This window comes from Cyprinodon tularosa, unplaced genomic scaffold, assembly GCF_016077235.1.
Source record: "Cyprinodon tularosa strain WSP-4 unplaced genomic scaffold, ASM1607723v1 ctg430, whole genome shotgun sequence".
NCBI classification, from domain to species: Eukaryota; Metazoa; Chordata; class Actinopteri; order Cyprinodontiformes; family Cyprinodontidae; genus Cyprinodon; species Cyprinodon tularosa.
Genome location: NW_024039153.1, coordinates 1383789 through 1403113, shown reverse-complemented (window position 1 = coordinate 1403113; position 19325 = coordinate 1383789). Strand labels below are relative to the sequence as shown.

Sequence of the window (19325 nt, the reverse complement as noted above, 5' to 3'; positions counted from 1 at the left end):
ATGGTTCATCAAAAGGATGACAATCCAAAATATATCTATGATGTAGCAGCAAATGTAATGACGACATAATATGCTTTCCACTGTTTTAAATGTAACAAAGCCTAAAACTAGTATAAAAAAGATCAGTGCGCTTTAGTAATGTGACACATGCCATGGCTGCTGGATTGGTTCATGCTGACAGTAATTTAGCAATATCAGCAAATGGAGGAATGTCTGGATTTTTCTCAGTAATGTAGCTTTAAGGCAACCCAGAGGCAAACACATATGATGAAAGCTGTGGTGCCAATTTATTTGGATTTTTTTTCTTGCAAATCAAAATAGCTCATTATTATTTTTTACATTTATGAATATATAATACTATTTCAATCTGAAAAACTCGCACAGAGAGAAAAGATAATTAGAAGAATTTTATTGATAAGAAGTATAGTCTTTGGCGCTCAGGCCTCGGCAGGAACATTCATGCTGAATCATGCTTTAACATGCATGAGTAGATGAATGAGAATAGGGATGTTCCCCCCGGCCTGAAACTGGTGGTGGTTTAGTTCGAGCTGGTTAACGAGGTGATCTGCTTGAGCTGTATTGTGCGACCAGAGACTACAGGAGCTGACACCGGGCTTCACTCAGAGACTCAGGATATAGAGGTCCTGCTTGGTGATGCAGGTACCATGAACTGTCCATGATGAGCAAGCATAAAGCGACAGTGGAGAGGAAAAACTCCCCTTTGGAAAGAAACCTCCGGCAGAACCGGGCTCAACATGGTGGTCTTCTGCCGGACCAGTTGCAATGAGACGAGGGATGGTGACGACTGGGATTAATACACTCTGGTGAGGTTGGGGTAGAAGTCATGTCATGGAAGACGACTCAACTACAATGGCCGAGGAGGGGATGGAGGTGGGTGAATTGTCGTCTGAATAAAATCTGACATTGCGTTTGCTGGATAGCGGGCTGAGACGGGGATTTGAAGGTGCTTATGAAGTGAAAGCAGGATGCTGATTGGGCTTCGTGGTGGAGTAGTTTGAAGCTGATTGGCTCGCGTCAGAGACCGATCAGCTTCTGATGGATGAGGTAAGACAGAGTTTCTTCAATTGAACTTCCGCTAGAGCTTCATTTGGATGTACTGTATATGAAACTGAAGAGCTATAAGAGCACTAGTCCAGGTACTCCTGTCTGAATTCATTTGTAGATTATTTAAACAAACACTGGAGATAAGTTGTTAACTGAATCTTTTCTAAGAAGGGAAGATCTAGTAGAATGCAGCATCCAAACCTGACATAAAATCAGATTTTACTGTACCTATGTAATCCTGGGGAATTCTTTCTAAATAAGAATCTTCTCCAATTAGAGAAAAGGCTCTTACAACAGTGGTTGAAGTAATAGACTGCTGTATAATTGGGGAGCCTTGAATGAATATGAAATTTATGCCATTTATTATAACTGCTTTAGATTAAGAAAACAGCAATAACTTTTGAAGAAATATATTACTTATATGAAATGTTGGGTTTCTATTTAATGAATTATTTGATTTTGTAAAAACATTTTTTAATGCTCGGTCAACAATTTAACTATCAGAAAAGGACATAAAATCTTAAAGGCGTCTTACCTTATTGGTGGTTTTTATGTTATTTGTTACCTTAACACATATTACTGACTTAAAAATAACCTTCTATTGCCAAAAGGTTCCCAGATCTACATGCAGCATAAAACCTCTGGAAGGAGTTAAGGGGAGTATGACCATATGAGCATATGGAGTGGTATAGACCTATTGTTTATAAATCAACACGCCAGGCAAGGCCGCTGGAAATTATTATATACATTCATTTCAGGAGGCAAATAATTACTTTGGAGTGTAATCTAAACCACAGCAGACAACATGCTTCACTTCTATGGATCCAAGGTCGCATTAAACATCCACTGACTGTGAGGTGTAGGTTGGGATTTGAGATTAAATTTACTCAGAATACAACAGCAGATAGAAACTTAGAGCTGTGATGGTTCTTGTCCTCCATGTTTATAAAGCTAAATGCGATCAGCTGGTTGGGAATTCAAACAAGGCAAACACAGCAATCAATAGATTGGAAGGGAAATTACTGAAACCTTCATAAGATTTTTTGAATACTGCAAATATATCACAAAGATGCATGTTGCAAAATTGCATAGAGCCAAAAAGCTTAACTGAAACATAGTTAATAGTTTTCAGGGTTTCAGGGTCTAAAGACCAGAGATGGGAAGTAACGAAGTACAAATACTTCGTTACTGTACTCAAGTAGATTTTTCTGATATTTTTACTTTACTTTACTACTTATTTTTATGGCGACTTTTTACTTCTACTCCTTACATTTTTACATACATATCTGTACTTTCTACTCCTTACATTTTTAAAAATTGACTCGTTACTTTAGTTTTGAATCATTTCAAGGGAGTTACCGTTATTATTTTTCACGTCATCAATACCAAATTCAATCTAATTGGATGGGAATCTACGTTGCATTTGACGCACCACTATAAGATGAATCGACAGATTCGGCGGTATTCATTCGCGGCAAATCACTGCAGCTTGGTGGCGGTGGCGTTAGCGTAGTAGCATGGACGACGAGATGGTTGAAAAAAGTGGTTTCTACTTTTACTTTTATACTTTAAGTAAATTTACAAGCCTGTACTTTGTTACTTTTACTTGAGTAAAGAGGTTTAATCAGTACTTTTACCAGAGTATTTTTTAACTCAAGTATCTTTACTTTTACTCAAGTACGGAAAGTGAGTACTTTTGCCATCTCTGCTAAAGACAGAGAAGTAATTACAGGCACTGACTGCACGACCAAGCACCAACCATGACTCAACCCTCAACAAGATTAAGCCAGTACAGAAAATAAATGGATAAATACTATAGTTTAGAGATTTTTTTAGGGTAAAGCAAAATGCTCATAACTGTCTTAAACTTTTCATATTTTTAGATGTTACAACCACAATCTTCAGCTTTTGTACACTTCATGCTTTCACATCAGTTTTGACAAGCTTGCTTCATACTGAAGAGAGGCATCCACACATGATGCTGTTTATATCTTTTTTCACCATCATCTATGTGTGTTCTTTCCACAATGCACACCGCTGTAAAGAAGCAAAATGTCCAAATTAGATCTTAGCAAAAAATAGCACATTTCTCCACATGTGTGCTGCTTCCCCCTTGTGGCCAAATACTCCATTGGAAAAACGATCTAGAAATAAGTAAACATGTCTTAAAGGGATAGTTCGGTATTTTTGACATGAATCTGTATGGCATCCCCATCACCAGTGGCATGCAATCACACTGACTTACCCCTGGCAGCGTCCTGTGAGCAGAGTTATCGTCCAGTTTTGGTCAAGCCGAAAGTAGTCCGGCAGGTTTTTAGGACCAGCGAAGGAGCTAGGCGGAGGGAGACATGCATCTGGCTGTTGTTGAGCTCGCTGTCTGAATGACGGCGCGCAGTGATACGAACAGAGAGAAAATAGGACCAATTGATAACGACGTGTGACTTTTTCCACTACAACGTTTTTGGGATGCAAAAATATCACTCTTTTGAACACATAATGTTTTGGGAAGAGAAAAGTTTTATTTCGCTGGTCCTAAAAACCTGCCGGACTACTTTCGGCTTGACCAAAACTGGACGATAACTCTGCTCACAGGACGCTGCCAGGGGTAAGTCAGTGTGATTGCATGCCACTGGTGATGGGGATGCCATACAGATTCATGTCAAAAATACCGAACTATCCCTTTAAATTACCCTTATTTTGATTAGGAAAATGAGGTAGTTTGCCAATGGAATGAGTATTTTTAATTTTTAATGTAAACTGTCTTGTTCCATTGGCAAAATGTGTCTTTTATCTCCTCAATCCAAGAACAAATGCACTTATTGTAAGAAAAAATGACTTATCTAGATTTGGATTTTTTTTCCAGCCTAGTCAGGAAAAATAAAATTATTTTTTTTCTAGTGTAATTGGACATTAGAGGAATTTAAAAAGGTTGAAATACTAAACCTGTAAATATCATTAAAGTGTGCATTTATCTCTGATGATTTCCCTACAAATATAAGATTACCTGTTCAGATTTAAAGTTTTATTTCTGTTTTATACCACTATTTTTGGAGTGATGTGGAGTGAACCGAGTTAAGGTGAAGGAACATAGGCATGATAAGGTATCGAAATACAGCTGGAAACATGTGTAATTATTAGAAAGATGTGGGTAACTGTATACCACAAAAGATTTGTTATTGCTCACAGAGATGGATATAAATGTTTTAGACACGCTGTGTTTTAAAGGGCCTAAATTGAAAACTATCAGAGAAAAAGCTTGACTGAATCAAAGTATTTTTTCTTATCTTAATCTGTCAGGGGCTTTTTAAATTATGGTTTAAACTTTTTCCATCCCCTGGCCTTGGGAAAATATTTCATAATAATGACATGGGTAATTCACACTTATGGGATAGGTGACACCTCCAAAGTAAATCCTACATCAGAGAATCAAAATGCTTCAGTCTGATCAGGTGTCATAACTATTTTTGTCCCCTAATAACATCTTTTAGCTCAGTTATCTCCTCTTTCCTTACATTAACCAGAATTTGAGAAAAGCAGTCTCCACACAGCATTAATACAGACAAACAAGTCAAATTTAATAAAAAAACAAATGATTATTTCTAAAATTAAGCTTATGCTTAACTGCCAAAATAAACTTATGTATAGATGTCTGAATTTGTAAATCGAAGTTAATAATATAAAAAAAATTTATAAGGATTAGCTTTGCGCAGACTTTCATCTGTGAGAATACAATAAAAAAATAAATTTTTGCTAAAGTGGTTCAACAAATCAAAAATTGACTAATTTAAAAATAAGAATTACAAATTTGCAAGTATGGATCAAAAATATGTGAGTAAAAATCACTAATTTATTAGTCCAAATGACAAATGTATGAATACGAATAACAAACTTAAGAATCGAATCACACACACATAAAAATTTACAAGTATAATTACAGTTACAATTGATGCAAATAATGCAGTGCATTATTTGTGGATCATTTACAAGGCCATCCTGGGTAAACTCCCTCCATACCTGTGTCACCTCATGTCTGTAGCTAACAGTGGTTACAACTCACACTCTTCAAGTCGTGTTCTTTACACTATTCCCAGGATCAACACAGATCTTTGCAAAACATAATTTTTCTATGCAGCACCATGGTCGTGGCACAATATTCAAAACTCCCTGCAATTACGGACTCTTATTCCGCTACAGCATTTTAAATCACTATTGAAAACCGTTATTCTAGAGTCTACGAGTCTATGGAAACCACGGCAGACCAAACCAGACGAAAGTGCGCATTCAGCTCGGCAAAGAACTCATGCTCTTCCTCAACACTGAAGTCCTCAGACATTTTTCTTTCGTTGTTTCTTTCTTTGCACAGGTAAACAGCAAATTTCTTCTTCTACGCTTGCATTATCGGCAGAGCAGACGCTGAATGCGCACTTTCATCTGGTTTGGTCTGCCGCAGTTTCCGTAGACTTGTGAACGCGCTTTTAGGAAATCCTATACACTACTGTTTATGCTCTAAAAACATTCTAAATGACTTTGTTTCAAGTAAATTATGGACGCTACCCACTCAGGACACTTGGAATACATTGGACGAGCAGTGTGGAAGAATATTGACACGTTTTTTGTGGACTTTTATGGACCTTTCTGCCTCGGGCGCCATAGACCTCCATTATTTGAATGTCAGCAGACAGCAAGAAGCCTCCCAGATCTCCAGATGCATTTGAGATATCAAAAAAGTACTCCAGAGTGTTGTTTCAGCATGGGGGTGAGTAGAAAATGAAGGCTAATCATGTTTTGGGTGTACTATTCCTTTAATGTCCATGTATCTTTGAGCTGATGACAATAACAAACATAACCCCTAAATTAACTGACATAATTAACTTTCATTTACTACGGAAGAATATTAGGGCTACTGAAAAAAAATGTAAAAAAGTTCAGTGGTTTTAAAATTTAATTTCAGTTTAATATGGGGGTCAGAATTCTGACTTTTTTTTCTCAGAATTCTGACTTTTTCCCATATTAAACTGAAATAGAATTTAAAATCAGTTAACTTTTTTTTTTCAGTAGCCCTAATCCTCTTCAGTAATTTTCAAATTCACATATCTATTCATCAGTTTATATTGACAGCTATTTTACTCTACAGCATTGATGCCGTGAATTGACTGTGTTTAGGACCCGGCGGAAGCCTGTCGCCCAGGCCGTCCGCAGAGCGAGCGGCGCTTCTAGGTGGGTTGGCCGGCCGGGGTGGTGGAGGACGGGGGAAGAAGAGGAAGGAGGCTCCGGGAGCAAGCGAGACAAAAAAAGGGTCAGGCGTGGGACTTGGGAAAACTGGGTAACGAACACACGTTGATTGAGTCTTTTTTTTTTTATCGACCCGTTGAAGCCGCAGCTCGCTCCGCGCGCAGGAAGGGAAAAACCTTTATGTGAACAAAAACCCAGAGAGCGGAAGGCGCACGGTGGAAACGGGGAAATAACCAAATGTGGGGGGCCGCTTTCCTTCCAGATGACGCTGATTGGACAACCGGAGGTGAACTTGACCGTATTTAGAGCACAGAAGCAGCTTCGCGGCTTGGTAACAACACATTAGGCGGACTAAAGCAAATAACGGGGATTGAGTAGCCGTGGCCTGTAAAACAGCCACCATCCACTGGCTACCACTGCTGCAGAACACCAATAAAACTCTGCAGTTTGAAAGCAGAGACAGTAGAATTACACATGCTCCTGACTCTGATCGTTTCACTGGAAGCGTGTGGCTCAGATGAAGCTGATTTGGAGCAGAAGAAAACGCATGAGTGACCCTCAAAGCGTCTGGGAGAAAATCTCGTAACGCATTCTGTTTGGCTGCAGAAAGAGCGTCCATCGCATCTGGCCTTTGATTCCTTAAGAAAATTATGGGTTTTTGCTTTTGATCATCAAATCAAATAAAAGAGGCTGTTTGTCAGGAAAATCACATTTTCCACGAGTGCAGCAGTGAGCTCCGCTGTGTGCGCATGTCAGGCTGCTGGAGTAACTTTAGCCCATGTGCAGATGAAATATTAATGCACAAAAATGTGTGCAACAGTCTAATGATCCTGCAGCATTAAACAGTCCACATTAGCACCCATGCCATTTAATAAAGACTGCAGCTCGGCCACGCATGCATGCGGTGTGAAAGGGCCTGCAGGCTATAGTCGCCATACAGTATATCTATAGAAGCCAGTATGGGTCCTATAGCTGAGTGACGTGAACTCAACAAAGAGAAATCTGAGTCTCAGAGTAAAGCCAAGTTGAAGTGAGGAAATATGTTGAAAATACTTCAGGGTTGGGATGTGTTGCTTTGCATGGCACACTGCTGCAGATCCTGATGTTCAATTAGTGCAACACTAATTGAAAAGCTGATTAGTTTTGTTTTCATCACTAAGCACTAGGTGTTATTAGTTTATTTACAGTAAGTAAATAAACTAATAAATATATATTAAGATAAAGTAATTTAGTGTCTTTTTTATTTTATCATATGATTGTTAGAAATGCACTGATCAGCCCTATCATGGCTGCTTTCCTGCTCTCTCAAAGTTTTGACTTGCTGATTCTAATTTTGACCAACTCCACTTTTTGAAATATGAAAGAAAAATAAACCTTGCAGAATATTTAGAAATGACAAAATGTTTCTCTTGTGCATAATAGCACATGTCCCTCATCTAGATTTCTATTTAGCTAAAAAAGGTTCATATGAATAAATGTTCTTAGTTGATGCGTTTAAAGAACAAGGAAAGTGGGACTTCTTAGTGTGAATGCATTTGACAAATTTAAAAAAAGGTTTAAGTTTAGTTCAGTGTCATTACTAATTACTATCTTCACAGGCAGGGTTGGTTTATTGATTATTGCATCTGTAACAGATATGTTATAACCCAGAAAAATTATGATTTTCCTAGGATTCATTTTTGTTTTGTTCCACCAAAGATTGAACCAAATGTTCTATAGGTATCGATCTCCATAGACCAAGAGAAACCACATCGTTACCCTTTCTTAAAATAAACATAATCCTGTTTCTATGCCCTTTTTTCTTCTGTCATTTCCAAAATGCCCCTAAATTCTATATAATAGTGTTTTGTATTTTTTTTTTACAAATGTAGGATGACTATAACAAAACACAGATGGGTGATTTGGATTATGTATTTCCACTGCAGGTTTTCACAGAAATATAAAAGTTTGTTGTTTTTGTTTTTTTTTAATAAAAAAAAAAACTGTTTTGTCTGTTTCAGCTAAAAACGTCACAAGAATTGAGCCAAATAGATAGCTTTCAGAAAAAAATCTTTAATTTAAAGGGATTTTGAAACAGATTTTGTTGCATTCAACTGAAATTCTTCTAAGTGTTTAATTGCTGCCAAATTTAGCTGAAATCCATCCGCCTTTCTGAATAGACTGGATAAAATAAATGTTAAGAGAGGGAACTAAATGTGTGATGTCACCAGAGACGTGTGTGAGGAAGTTTATCTTTGGAGGCCAGATTTAATCTTGTATTAATAATATTTTAGCAAAATTAAAAACAAAACAAAAACAGGACCAATAGATAATAGGATATAGATAATAAACTGAATTTGACTGATTTTACAGACATGTTTACCTGATAGCTTTAAACGTCTAATCTGACAGAACTGATCTCCATGTTTATTCATTCTGAAACTCAAGAGAGTTCAAATTAATGCTTTTTTATGAAAAAAAAATAATAATAATTTCATGCTAATAATTTTTTTATATATGAAATAAATATTATTTCATATAAAGTGGATCTAACAGAATATTTCTTGCTTCTTCTTTTTCTATTCTAGGAGAGAAGAGAAGAAAGGTCATTTCTAATTTCCTCATTTTTTTTTCTCCATTTTTAAGTTAATTTTCTCTGGAAACTTCCTATTTTTAACGCCATTCATCCCTCCATCCCTCATAAGCCTGCGAGACTCAACAATGCCATCCAACGCTGTCACCAACACCAACTCCACCTCCTGCAAAGGCTTGGATTTCACAGATTCACCTGGAAACAGAAAGGTAAGTTTCTGCTGTTGACCATATAGAATTCCACATGATGCTGAAAACTGTCCTCGGTGGACTGCAGCTCTCTCCTGTTAGTGGTCGCAGAAGTGTTTCCAGAATCCACGCATGTATTTGCTTAAGGAAATTGGTAGTTAAAAATTCAAGGCAACTTAGAAAGTCGGTTTCCTAAACTTCTTGAACGTAAAATACATGCCAACTGTTTGACATCATTGTCCTGACAAATAATCATACATGTTTGTAGGATATTGGCGCATAATATAATTATAACCAGGTTTTTACTAAGATATTACACAAATAAATCTATTAATTTGAAACAATTTTGGTTTTAGGTAATTCCTAATCAAAAGACTCGTAAAAAATGGATAAATTCAACATCATGCAGGATGAAGGTCTGCTGTTCGCTTGCATAGCAGACTGATAACTCAACGTTTCTGTGCAGAAGTCATCGCTGATGAAGGCGTTGAGAGGTGCTGCTGTATAATGTGACGTTTGCAGGTATAATGGTGGTTGCTGACGTGGGGCGTTGGCTGCTGTGGGTTCAGTCAGAGCTGGAATGGCTCCACAGCTCTTCAACTAGAAGGGGGGTCTGTCCTCTTCCTCCAATGTTCCCATTACACAGCGCTGCCCTTCGTCTTGTTGCCTGGCAACAGACATTGCCTTAAATACCCGGCTACCCAGACGGAAATAGTGCAGAGACATCGACTATATAGCAGGGTTCACTCCAGGCAATGCCAAATTGTGTCTCAGTCTTGTTCATTGTTTTGAGAAAATGTTTGTGGGGAGGGAGTGTGTTGATTTCCTTCAGTGTGGCTGAGCCTTGGCGGCTCCTCCTGCTGCAAACAGCGCTGTGCCATCCACGAAAGTGGTTCCCAAATGAGCTTGCACACTAGGCTGCACTCAAAACATGCTATTATCTATGCAAATTCTGTCGCCCCAGTAGGGGAAAAACTAAGGCACCAGACACTCCTTTAGAAATCACAATAAACCGAAAGCATCTGTAGAACACAATCAGAAGGGTCCCTGGTACATTAGGTCATGAGTACGCAACTAAAGATACTGTCTGGATTAAGGATGAACATTTTTTTATTTACTGGATAAAATGCAGAGCAATGTTAGTCACTCTGGTCACATGCATTTCTCTATGTTCATTAGTTTATCCCCTCGGGAGTGCCATGCTTGATGGATTCATCTCATTTCAGCAGCAAACCTTCTGAGTATAGAACAGCTAGACACTCTGAAAACTAAATAATTCTTCTTTTTAGGTATGTAGATCGGTTCTGCAGGGGAAAGACTAGTTTAATCTTTGAGGCATCCAAAAAATAAATTCCAAATTTCAAAATAAAAGTCTCCCATTTATACTATTATAAAGCATCTATTGACCTAATAACTGGGAAATAGACTGATTTAACAGTTGGAAATTGATTCTATATCACTGCTGGGTCTAACCCTTAACACACAACCTTGCTAGACTTTCAAAGTAAGAGTCCAGGGACAGAGTTGTTTTTAACAAAATCACCAGAGAAACATCCACAGTTAATGCCTCAGTCAGACGTCTCTGTTCTACACCAGCTTCTTTAGTCTGACATTATTTTCTATTTACTGATCCTCCCATCCATTTTTGGAGGTCAATTAAAAATACAGCAACCAGTTTACGGTATCATATTAAAGGAAGTAACTAACCAACTTCTCACCTATGTTCATAAAATACCAACAGTAACATTAGAGATTTTATAGAAAAAAAAATCCACCTGAAATGGTTTTTGAACTACTGGTTGTTATTGATGATCAGTGTTTTTCTTGAGCAAAAACATTAAGAAGTAAAGTATTTGAGTACAATGTTTTGGTGCTCTACCCACCTCTGAATATGTTCTTCAATATATTGCAATATATTTTTTTTAATGAAGGCAATCCTGTAAAACTATACCAGGGGGGTCTGGGTCTTATCTAACTGACCTAACACCTGCTACTAAACCCCAAGTTTTTATCCTGAGCAATCTGATCATTTAGAATGTTTTAGCATGTTTTAAATTCAATTCAGTTTATTTCTATAGCGCCAATTCACAACACATGTCATCTCAAGGCACTTTACAGTTCAACCAGATCATACAATCAGATTGATTCAAAGTTTTCTATCTACGGAAAACCAGTTGATTGCATCGACTCATTGACTCAAATACAATCCCTCACACTAAGCATGCTTGTAGCGACAGTGGAGAGGAAAAACTTCCTTTTAACAGGAAGAAACCTCCAGCAGAACCAGGCTCAGTGTGAGCGGCCATCTGCTGAGGCCCACTGGGGTTCAAGGAGACAGAAGCAGAGATACAAAAAGCAGCTGTAAAAGGCGGCCCCGTCCAGGAAACACAGCCAGGCAGACGAGCTCAGAGCCGCCTCCCATGTCAGAGGATGAAGAGAGCACATCCAGTTAGTCACAGTCAGAGAAACAGGACGACACTTGAAAACAGCCCGATCTCCAACATCTATAAACAAGGGAGTTGATGGCAGCAGCACAGCTGATATTTCTCTCCAGGACGGAGTCACAGCCAAACAGGAACAGACCAGATGAAGCTACTATGAGAAAAAGCAGAGAGAGCAGAACGTTAGAGATTGAACTAACAGATTCTGCAGAGTGGGAGAATAGAGATAGAATGATGCAGAATTATGAAAAAGGGGTCCCTATGTCCTCCAGCAGTCTAAGCCTATAGCAGCAGAACTATAGAGATAGCTCAGGATAACCTGAGCCACTCTAACTAGAAGCTTTATCAAAAAGGAAAGTTTTAAGCCTAGCCTTAAAAGTAGACAGGGTGTCTGCCTCACGGACTAAAACTGCTAGTTGGACAGGAGCCCTGACACTCCACCTGAGCCTGGCACACCTGGAGGAGAAAAACACCCACGTGCGGATGCTGTTCCTGGACTTCAGTTCAGCTTTCAACACCATCATCCCACAACATCTGAAGGGCAAACTGGAACAGCTGGAATTCTATACACCCCTCCGAAATTGGCTGCTAGACTTCCTCACCAAAAGATCTCAGTCAGTCCGGGTTGGACAGATAAATATTATAGAAATAATTATGTTTGATAATTTCACAGTAAACTCGAATAGATCCCAGCAGTGAGGCGCCACATTTCCTGAATATCAACCCTGCAGAATTTGCATGCATATTCAGTCTATGGGTTTTTTTTTTTCCAGAATAGCAGGACAGACTGTTTCCGTTTATCATCCGTAAGTGCTTTCCTGACTGCTATAATGTTGCATCCTTTTCATGGACGAACTGCAGCACTTCATTGATCGGATTTGCTTTAGCTGCTTGTGAGGGTGATAGATGTTGCGCAGTAATGGACAGATTCTTCGTGATTCCTCTGAATTTTTCCCAATCTATTACGTAATAATTCATCAGCTCACAATCAAAATCATTATAAGGTTGCTGTTTTTTAAAAGAAACTTATCGATTTATTGTTTCCAATTTTTAGTTAAGATAATTTGAGGAATGGAGTTTAGCTGAGAAGCACCAGACAAGAGAAAAGTTCTGCCTTAGGCTCCCTGTGATGGTATTTCTGTTCGAGTCACATGATGGTTGTGAAGAAACAGATCAGAAATGCAAAATCAGGACCAAAGATGACCAGCTTTGTGTGAAATGTTCCATCCCAAGTTCTGCTCCTAAAATCTGTTAAATGTAGCCTTTTATTAAACCCAGCACACGGTCTCAGCTACTGATTTTAAACTCTGTTGTAATTCTGGCTGCTTATTTATGATGGTGGTCCCGCTGGGACGTGAACTTTAGCCTCAGTCTTCAGCCTTTTGCTGCCTCTTACAGGTTTTCTTCCAAGTTTAGCTCCATTTATCTTCCTATTTACTCCGACCAGCTTCCCCATCCCTGCTTAAAGGAATAGTACACCCAAAACATGATTAGCCTTCATTTTCTACTCACCCCCATGCTGAACAACACTCTGGAGTACTTTTTTTGATATCTCAAATGCATCTGGAGATCTGGGAGGCTTCTTGCTGTCTGCTGACATTCAAATAATGGAGGTCTATGGTGCCCGAGGCAGAAAGGTCCATAAAAGTCCACAAAAAACGTGTCAATATTCCTCCATACTGCTCGTCCAATGTATTCCAAGTGTCCTGAGTGGGTAGCATCCATAATTTACTCGAAACAAAGTCATTTAGAATGTTTTTAGAGCATAAACAGTAGTGTATAGGATTTCCTAAAAGCGCGTTCACGAGTCTACGGAAACCGCGGCAGACCAAACCAGACGAAAGTGCGCATTCAGCTCGGCAAAGAACTCATGCTCTTCCTCAACACTGAAGTCCTCAGACATTTTTCTTTCGTTGTTTCTTTCTTTGCACAGGTAAACAGCACATTTCTTCTTCTACGCTTGCATTATTGGCAGAGCAGACGCTGAATGCGCACTTTCATCTGGTTTGGTCTGCCGCGGTTTCCGTAGACTCGTGAACGCGCTTTTAGGAAATCCTATACACTACTGTTTATGCTCTAAAAACATTCTAAATGACTTCGTTTCGAGTAAATTCTGGATGCTACCCACTCAGGACACTTGGAATACATTGGACGAGCAGTATGGAGGAATATTGACACGTTTTTTGTGGACTTTTATGGACCTTTCTGCCTCGGGCGCCATAGACCTCCATTATTTGAATGTCAGCAGACAGCAAGAAGCCTCCCAGATCTCCAGATGCATTTGAGATATCAAAAAAGTACTCCAGAGTGTTGTTCAGCATGGGGGTGAGTAGAAAATGAAGGCTAATCATGTTTTGCGTGTACTATTCCTTTAACAAAAGCCTCCCCAAACTGTGGAGACATTCAGGGTGATGTGCAATTTAAGTTTTCCAACATTGGTTTTATATTTAGGTCAAAAACATTCTATTTAAACTCATCTGACCAGAGCACCTTGTGCTAAATGTTCCCCTATATGGATTAACAGGATTTCTTTAGAAAAGGAATGTCTTCTTGCCACTTTATGTGCTTAAAGTCCAGATTTTTAAACTGCATGACTAATAGTTGTCCCGTCGATAGCTTCTCCCTCCTTAGCTGCCCAGTCCAACTCTCCCACCCCCACCCTGCTGCCAGAAATGGCCTTGCAGTCAGTCTTATTTGCATTCGGACCCGGCGCTTGCATTCCTACTCAGTCAATACTGAAGTCTAAGCATCTACATTACGGTCATCCTTTCTCTCATCAACTCCGGGGGCTGCTGGGTGGTGGCAGACATGGAGCATTGTTCATGCTGGTTGACAGTTTGTATTAATCAAAGGAAAATTGCAGCAGGGGAACGTGGGGGCGGGTCGGCGGTTTGTAATGGTGTCAAGAAGCAATTGTCTTGAAGGTCAGAGGTGCATTCACTGAGCTTTCACTGCAGCCTAGTTCAAAAGAGCATGTCATTTTGTTTCTATCTGTCTCGTCAGCTAAACACACCGGTGAGTGAGCCTGCTGCACTTTTCTCCAATTTTCAAGCATTTGGGTGCCCTTTAAATTTTTTTTTTTTTTTACATTTCTGCAGAACAATTCCAACTTTTGCTCCAATTCTTGCCGTAAATTCAGTCTTTAACTGTTTCAATGTTTAAGGAAAATGATTATTGAGCTGTGAGCTTTAAGAATATGTGCCTTTACCACCCGATCTTACTGTGTCCTTTTCTCTTTACAGGCTGATAGCAAAATGCTAGCTATGGACCTGATGGAGGAAGAGATGTCAGATTTTAGTAGTGCTTCATTTAAAGTTGGAAAACCTGGAAGGAAGCGTAAGCAGTTTGCAGTAAGTATTGATTCCATACAGTAGAAGGTGGCTTGTAAAGATGAGGCTTAGCTCTTTATTTAAGCTCTGCAGGAGTTATGCACAGAGTCTTCATTGGTTCCAGAGCTTTAATGCGGCAAATAAATTACAAAATGTGGGAATTCAGGACATGTTTTCTCTGCTGTGACTGAAATTAGCTCCTTCTTTGAGTCCCAACTTTGACTTCTGCCCGCTGGTGGTTAGGAGAAACCCACAAAAGCAGAACCTTCATAACCGCATGGTTCAAAGTAGGGCTGAAAAAATTAATCCGATTAATCATGATTAACTGAGTGTTGAAATAATCATCAACTGATTTAGTAATTGATTAATTGTTAACAGGAGCATAGAGTTTATAACATACCTTTAGCTGACAGAGAAACCCACTTTGAGCCACAAATATACCAAAAAAAAAAAGAATATGTAAACATTTTTAATTTAAATTAAAAAATGTTTTTCTTTTTTAGTCTCGCCCGATTTAATTTCACAAAAATCCTTCTTTATGGAACTTTTGGCTTTCTGATTAATAATTAATTATTTAAAAAAATAATCAACAGATTAATCGATTTGCAAAACAGTCGTTTTTCTGCAGCGCTAGTTCAAAGCGTCGGAAAACTTAGCGGCTAATAGTCCACAGAATACGGGTAGTTATTTGCAAATGTTTTTTTTTTAAAAGCAGCAAACTTTAATGAAGCTGAGCACTTAACTTTGCAAAACTATTCAAGCCTAATGCTACGTTCACACCGCAGCAGGCGCGGCAGAAGCAGCGAGTTTACATGCATCAAGGCGCAGCAAAAGGTCCCGCAGCGCGTCTGAGCAGCTGAAGCAGCACGTCGGGCGCGTTTAAGCATCTGACGCGCCGCAAAGATTTAACTTTTGCTGCTCGACGCGCCGCATCAACCAATCAGAGAAGCTGATCTGGGAGCTGGCAGGGAGAGAGACACAGCGCTGATGATACAGAGCGCTGTGATCACTCCTCTGAAACAGTTTATTGACACATAAATTAACTTAAAATGCAGAAATCTGCCGGCAGAATATGTTCGCTTTTATTATCCTGGTGCCTGCAGTTTGGATTATTTAGATGAAAAACACCTACCAGCCGCTGCAGTGAACTGCGAGGAGGCGACCCGGCCAGAGGCTGCTGATGAAGGGATTCCTACTGTCGGCGCACCGCTGGTATGTGGGGGTCTGAGCGGCTCCGACAGAAATAATATTAGAAGGCAGGACTGCACTGATGAAGTTTTCAGGTGTATTTTCTCACTTAAAAACATATTAAAACTACTTTATTCCCACTGATCACAGCAAATATAGCTGCAAGGCAAAGAAAGGATAGTGAAGTCAGACCGACTTTTGGACCGCGCAGCCAGAGCAGCAAAGCTGCTTCAGCTTTGCGTCAGAACTAACTGGTACAAGCAGCAAAAATGAAGCAGCAGACGCGATTTTGCTGCGCCTGCTGCGTCCGGTGTGAATGTAACATAACTGTTGTTTAGCTCGATGCATCTTCCAATCAGCTCTGACTGGCGCCCCTGTCCCTGCTGGAATAAAAGCATCCCCACAGCATGACGCTGCCATCACAACGTTTAATGATGGAAATTATGAACGTTAAAGGCGTTTGTCACCACATGTATTTTGAATGTAGACTTAAAAAAAAATGCTCAAGCTCGATTCTTTTCTCCTTTTTAACATTTTTTTCCTCTTCAAAATAAATGATTTTTTTTCTTAATTTATTTTCCCCAGTATCTTTTAGGTCATGTGACAGAAAAAGTAATGTTGAATTGTTATATTAGACTGGATAGATGAAAGAAGGTTGTTTTTATAAGATTTTTAATACACATTGTACTCTATAATTTTCCATTATAACATACTCATTTAGTTTATGTTCGATGATTAATTGTTCGCTTGTATCACTGTATGCACAGTAGTAGAAGTGATGAGGTCACATTTTTTCCTAGGCCAAGTGACAAAATCAGACATTATTAACTTTTTCACCCTGAGGAGTGGTTGACCACCAAACAGGTGCTTTTGACATGAAAGATGAAAGATTATGCAACTATGCAGTAAACTGTCAAAATAAACACCCGGGACATGTAGGTGGCATAAATAATCTTTTCAGAGATTTAATGAGCAAAAAGCTGATTTAGAGGTGAGATTTTTAAAGCTGAGTTGTTCCGCCTCTCAAATTCATATTCTCCTTACTTCGCCTGGCAGTTTATTTCTGTGTCTTTTTATCCAGTTTTGTGCAAAATCTGCATTCAGTTTTTGTCCACACTAAATTACATCAGCTGTGCAGGAAGTATGTAAAATTCAGTACTCTTAAATCATTAGGGTGTATAAGCTTGTTTTTTGTTTTCTATGAATATTGAAATACCGGTAAGTGAGTTGCCTTTATTCTACTCAAAGACTTTATTCTCTCATTGTAAAGGTTTGAGTTAAAGATAGGGATGCACGATATAATCGGCCCCCTATCGGTATCGGCCTTAAAACTGAATATCGGACATCGGCCACCCCACCGATATTTAACCCGATATTTCATCAGCTTCTGAGTTTCTAAAGTCTATAAAAAAATAAAAATAAATACTACTTCTTCTTCTTCCTCAAAAACTTCTTTTTTACAGACTTAAAAACTTCTAAAGACGAAGGAAAAAATATTGATGCATTAAAATATCACAATATCTTCATATGCTGATATATTGCCATTTAAAAACACCATATCAATCTCTTTTACTAATGAAATATTGCTATATGTCATCGTTATGCTACGAAATCCCCCGAAAATTCACCAAATGTTGCCATATTTTTATATGTTGATATATTGACGCGGTATCGATCTATTTTACTAACAAAATCTCACAAGAATTTGCAAAATATCACGAGAGTTTGTAACAGGACGATGAAATTTCACGAGATTTTGAAAGTAAAATAGATCAATTTGATATCAGCATATAAAAATATATTTGAGTATATTATTTTTCAAAGTGTCAGAAATGGATAACAAAACTGCTATTTTCAATGACTACTTATTTTTGTCCAGCTTTAACATCGGTATCGATATCGGCTACATGAGTTTTAAAATATCGGCATATCGGATATCGGCCAAAATCCCAATATCGTGCATCCCTAGTTAAAGATGATTGTCTTGGTTGGAAAACTAGAACTGAAATGAATTATGGGCCATCCACTTTGACTATAAAACTGGTTCTAATCTTATATATATTTATATGCATTATACGTAGGATTGTCAAAAACGCTGTATCCGGATTCAATACTCGTTTTTAAAAGTATCAATACAGTGCCACCACCAGTGGCACCTAAGCAGTCATTCATCTAAAGTGCAGAATCGAGGACAATGCACTTTCTGAACACTGTGATTGAATAATTCTGTGAACTTTTTAGTTTCAGACTTTTTTCTGTAACAGGTGCAGCTGCTGAGAATTATTTTTGTTTCTTAACCGGTTTGGCTAGTGTCATTGTTATGTGTGCAAAGCATAGCCAAGGAAGGAACACTTAATTTTAATTTTATCAAGCTTGCTTAATATTGTGCACAGCATACAACCTTTATTGTATTTATTTATTGTATTTTATTTATTAATGAAAATATTTCATTCGAATTTTGGAGTCTTTGTTTTTATCCTTGTGGTATCGAAAATGGTATCGAGGATCGAATATTTTCCTTAGTATCGGTATCGAGTTGAAAAGTTTAGTATCGTGACAACCCTAATTATGCGTTGTTGATTTTCAAGTATTAATTTAGTTAATCGCTCCTGATAGAGATCAGTCTTAATGCTGTTGTCAGGTTTACTCCCATTGAAATATTTCACCCAAATCTTTTAGATTTATGTAAAATTTTAATATAACCAATTTCCATTCACTTTTTAAAAATAATTTGAAACCTTTTTAAATAAACCTACATAACCCATATTCATCATTATAATAACACTTCTTTATTTGAAATACATAATCATCAGATTCATAAATTAATTGAGTGTACTTACTCTAATTAATGAACATGTACCTTGTAAGGTTTATTTAATAGGTTGTTGATTTTTTTAACAATCTAATAAAAAAATATCAAATGAAAATTTGTTATGTGATTGATTGAAGTAAATCTTAAAATTTGGCTGAAATAGTTTTGTGAGTGTCGGTGGAGATTTATCTCCTAACTCTGCTTCAAAGTTTTCCATGATGCTTTTTGTCACTGAAGTTTTCTAACATTTGAGGTTGTTTATGTCGTGGTTTTTGGTGTTGGGAAGGGAAGAAATAAGGATATTATAATAAGGAGGATTTAATGTACAGAAAGGATTGGGGGAGAAAAGGGTGAGGACAGCAGAGAATCTGACATGAAATACCTAAAGCTAGGAGTATTTATCCAGGGACTTTGATTACTGGTTACTCCACCACTAAGGGAACAAGCAGATGGGAAACATCTGTTAAAGACCAGGAAACTAAAGCGCTGAGGTAAAGA

General features: G+C 38.3%; 1 protein-coding gene across 4 annotated transcripts in view; it reads left to right on the top strand.

Moving 5' to 3' along the window:
- Positions 1-6260: 6260 nt before the first annotated feature.
- The window catches only part of dnmt3ab (DNA (cytosine-5-)-methyltransferase 3 alpha b), an 82798-nt gene continuing 69733 nt past the window's right edge, over positions 6261-19325 (top strand). For 2 of the 4 annotated variants that reach the window (XM_038299529.1, XM_038299528.1), the window contains exons 1-3: positions 6261-6388; positions 8865-9078; positions 14741-14848. In XM_038299529.1, the coding sequence (XP_038155457.1) occupies positions 8998-9078; positions 14741-14848 (189 nt within the window). In that variant the 5' untranslated portion in view covers positions 6261-6388; positions 8865-8997. The remainder of the gene's footprint in view (positions 6389-8864; positions 9079-14740; positions 14849-19325) is intronic. The other 2 variants (XM_038299527.1, XM_038299526.1) reach the window with 2 other exon arrangements.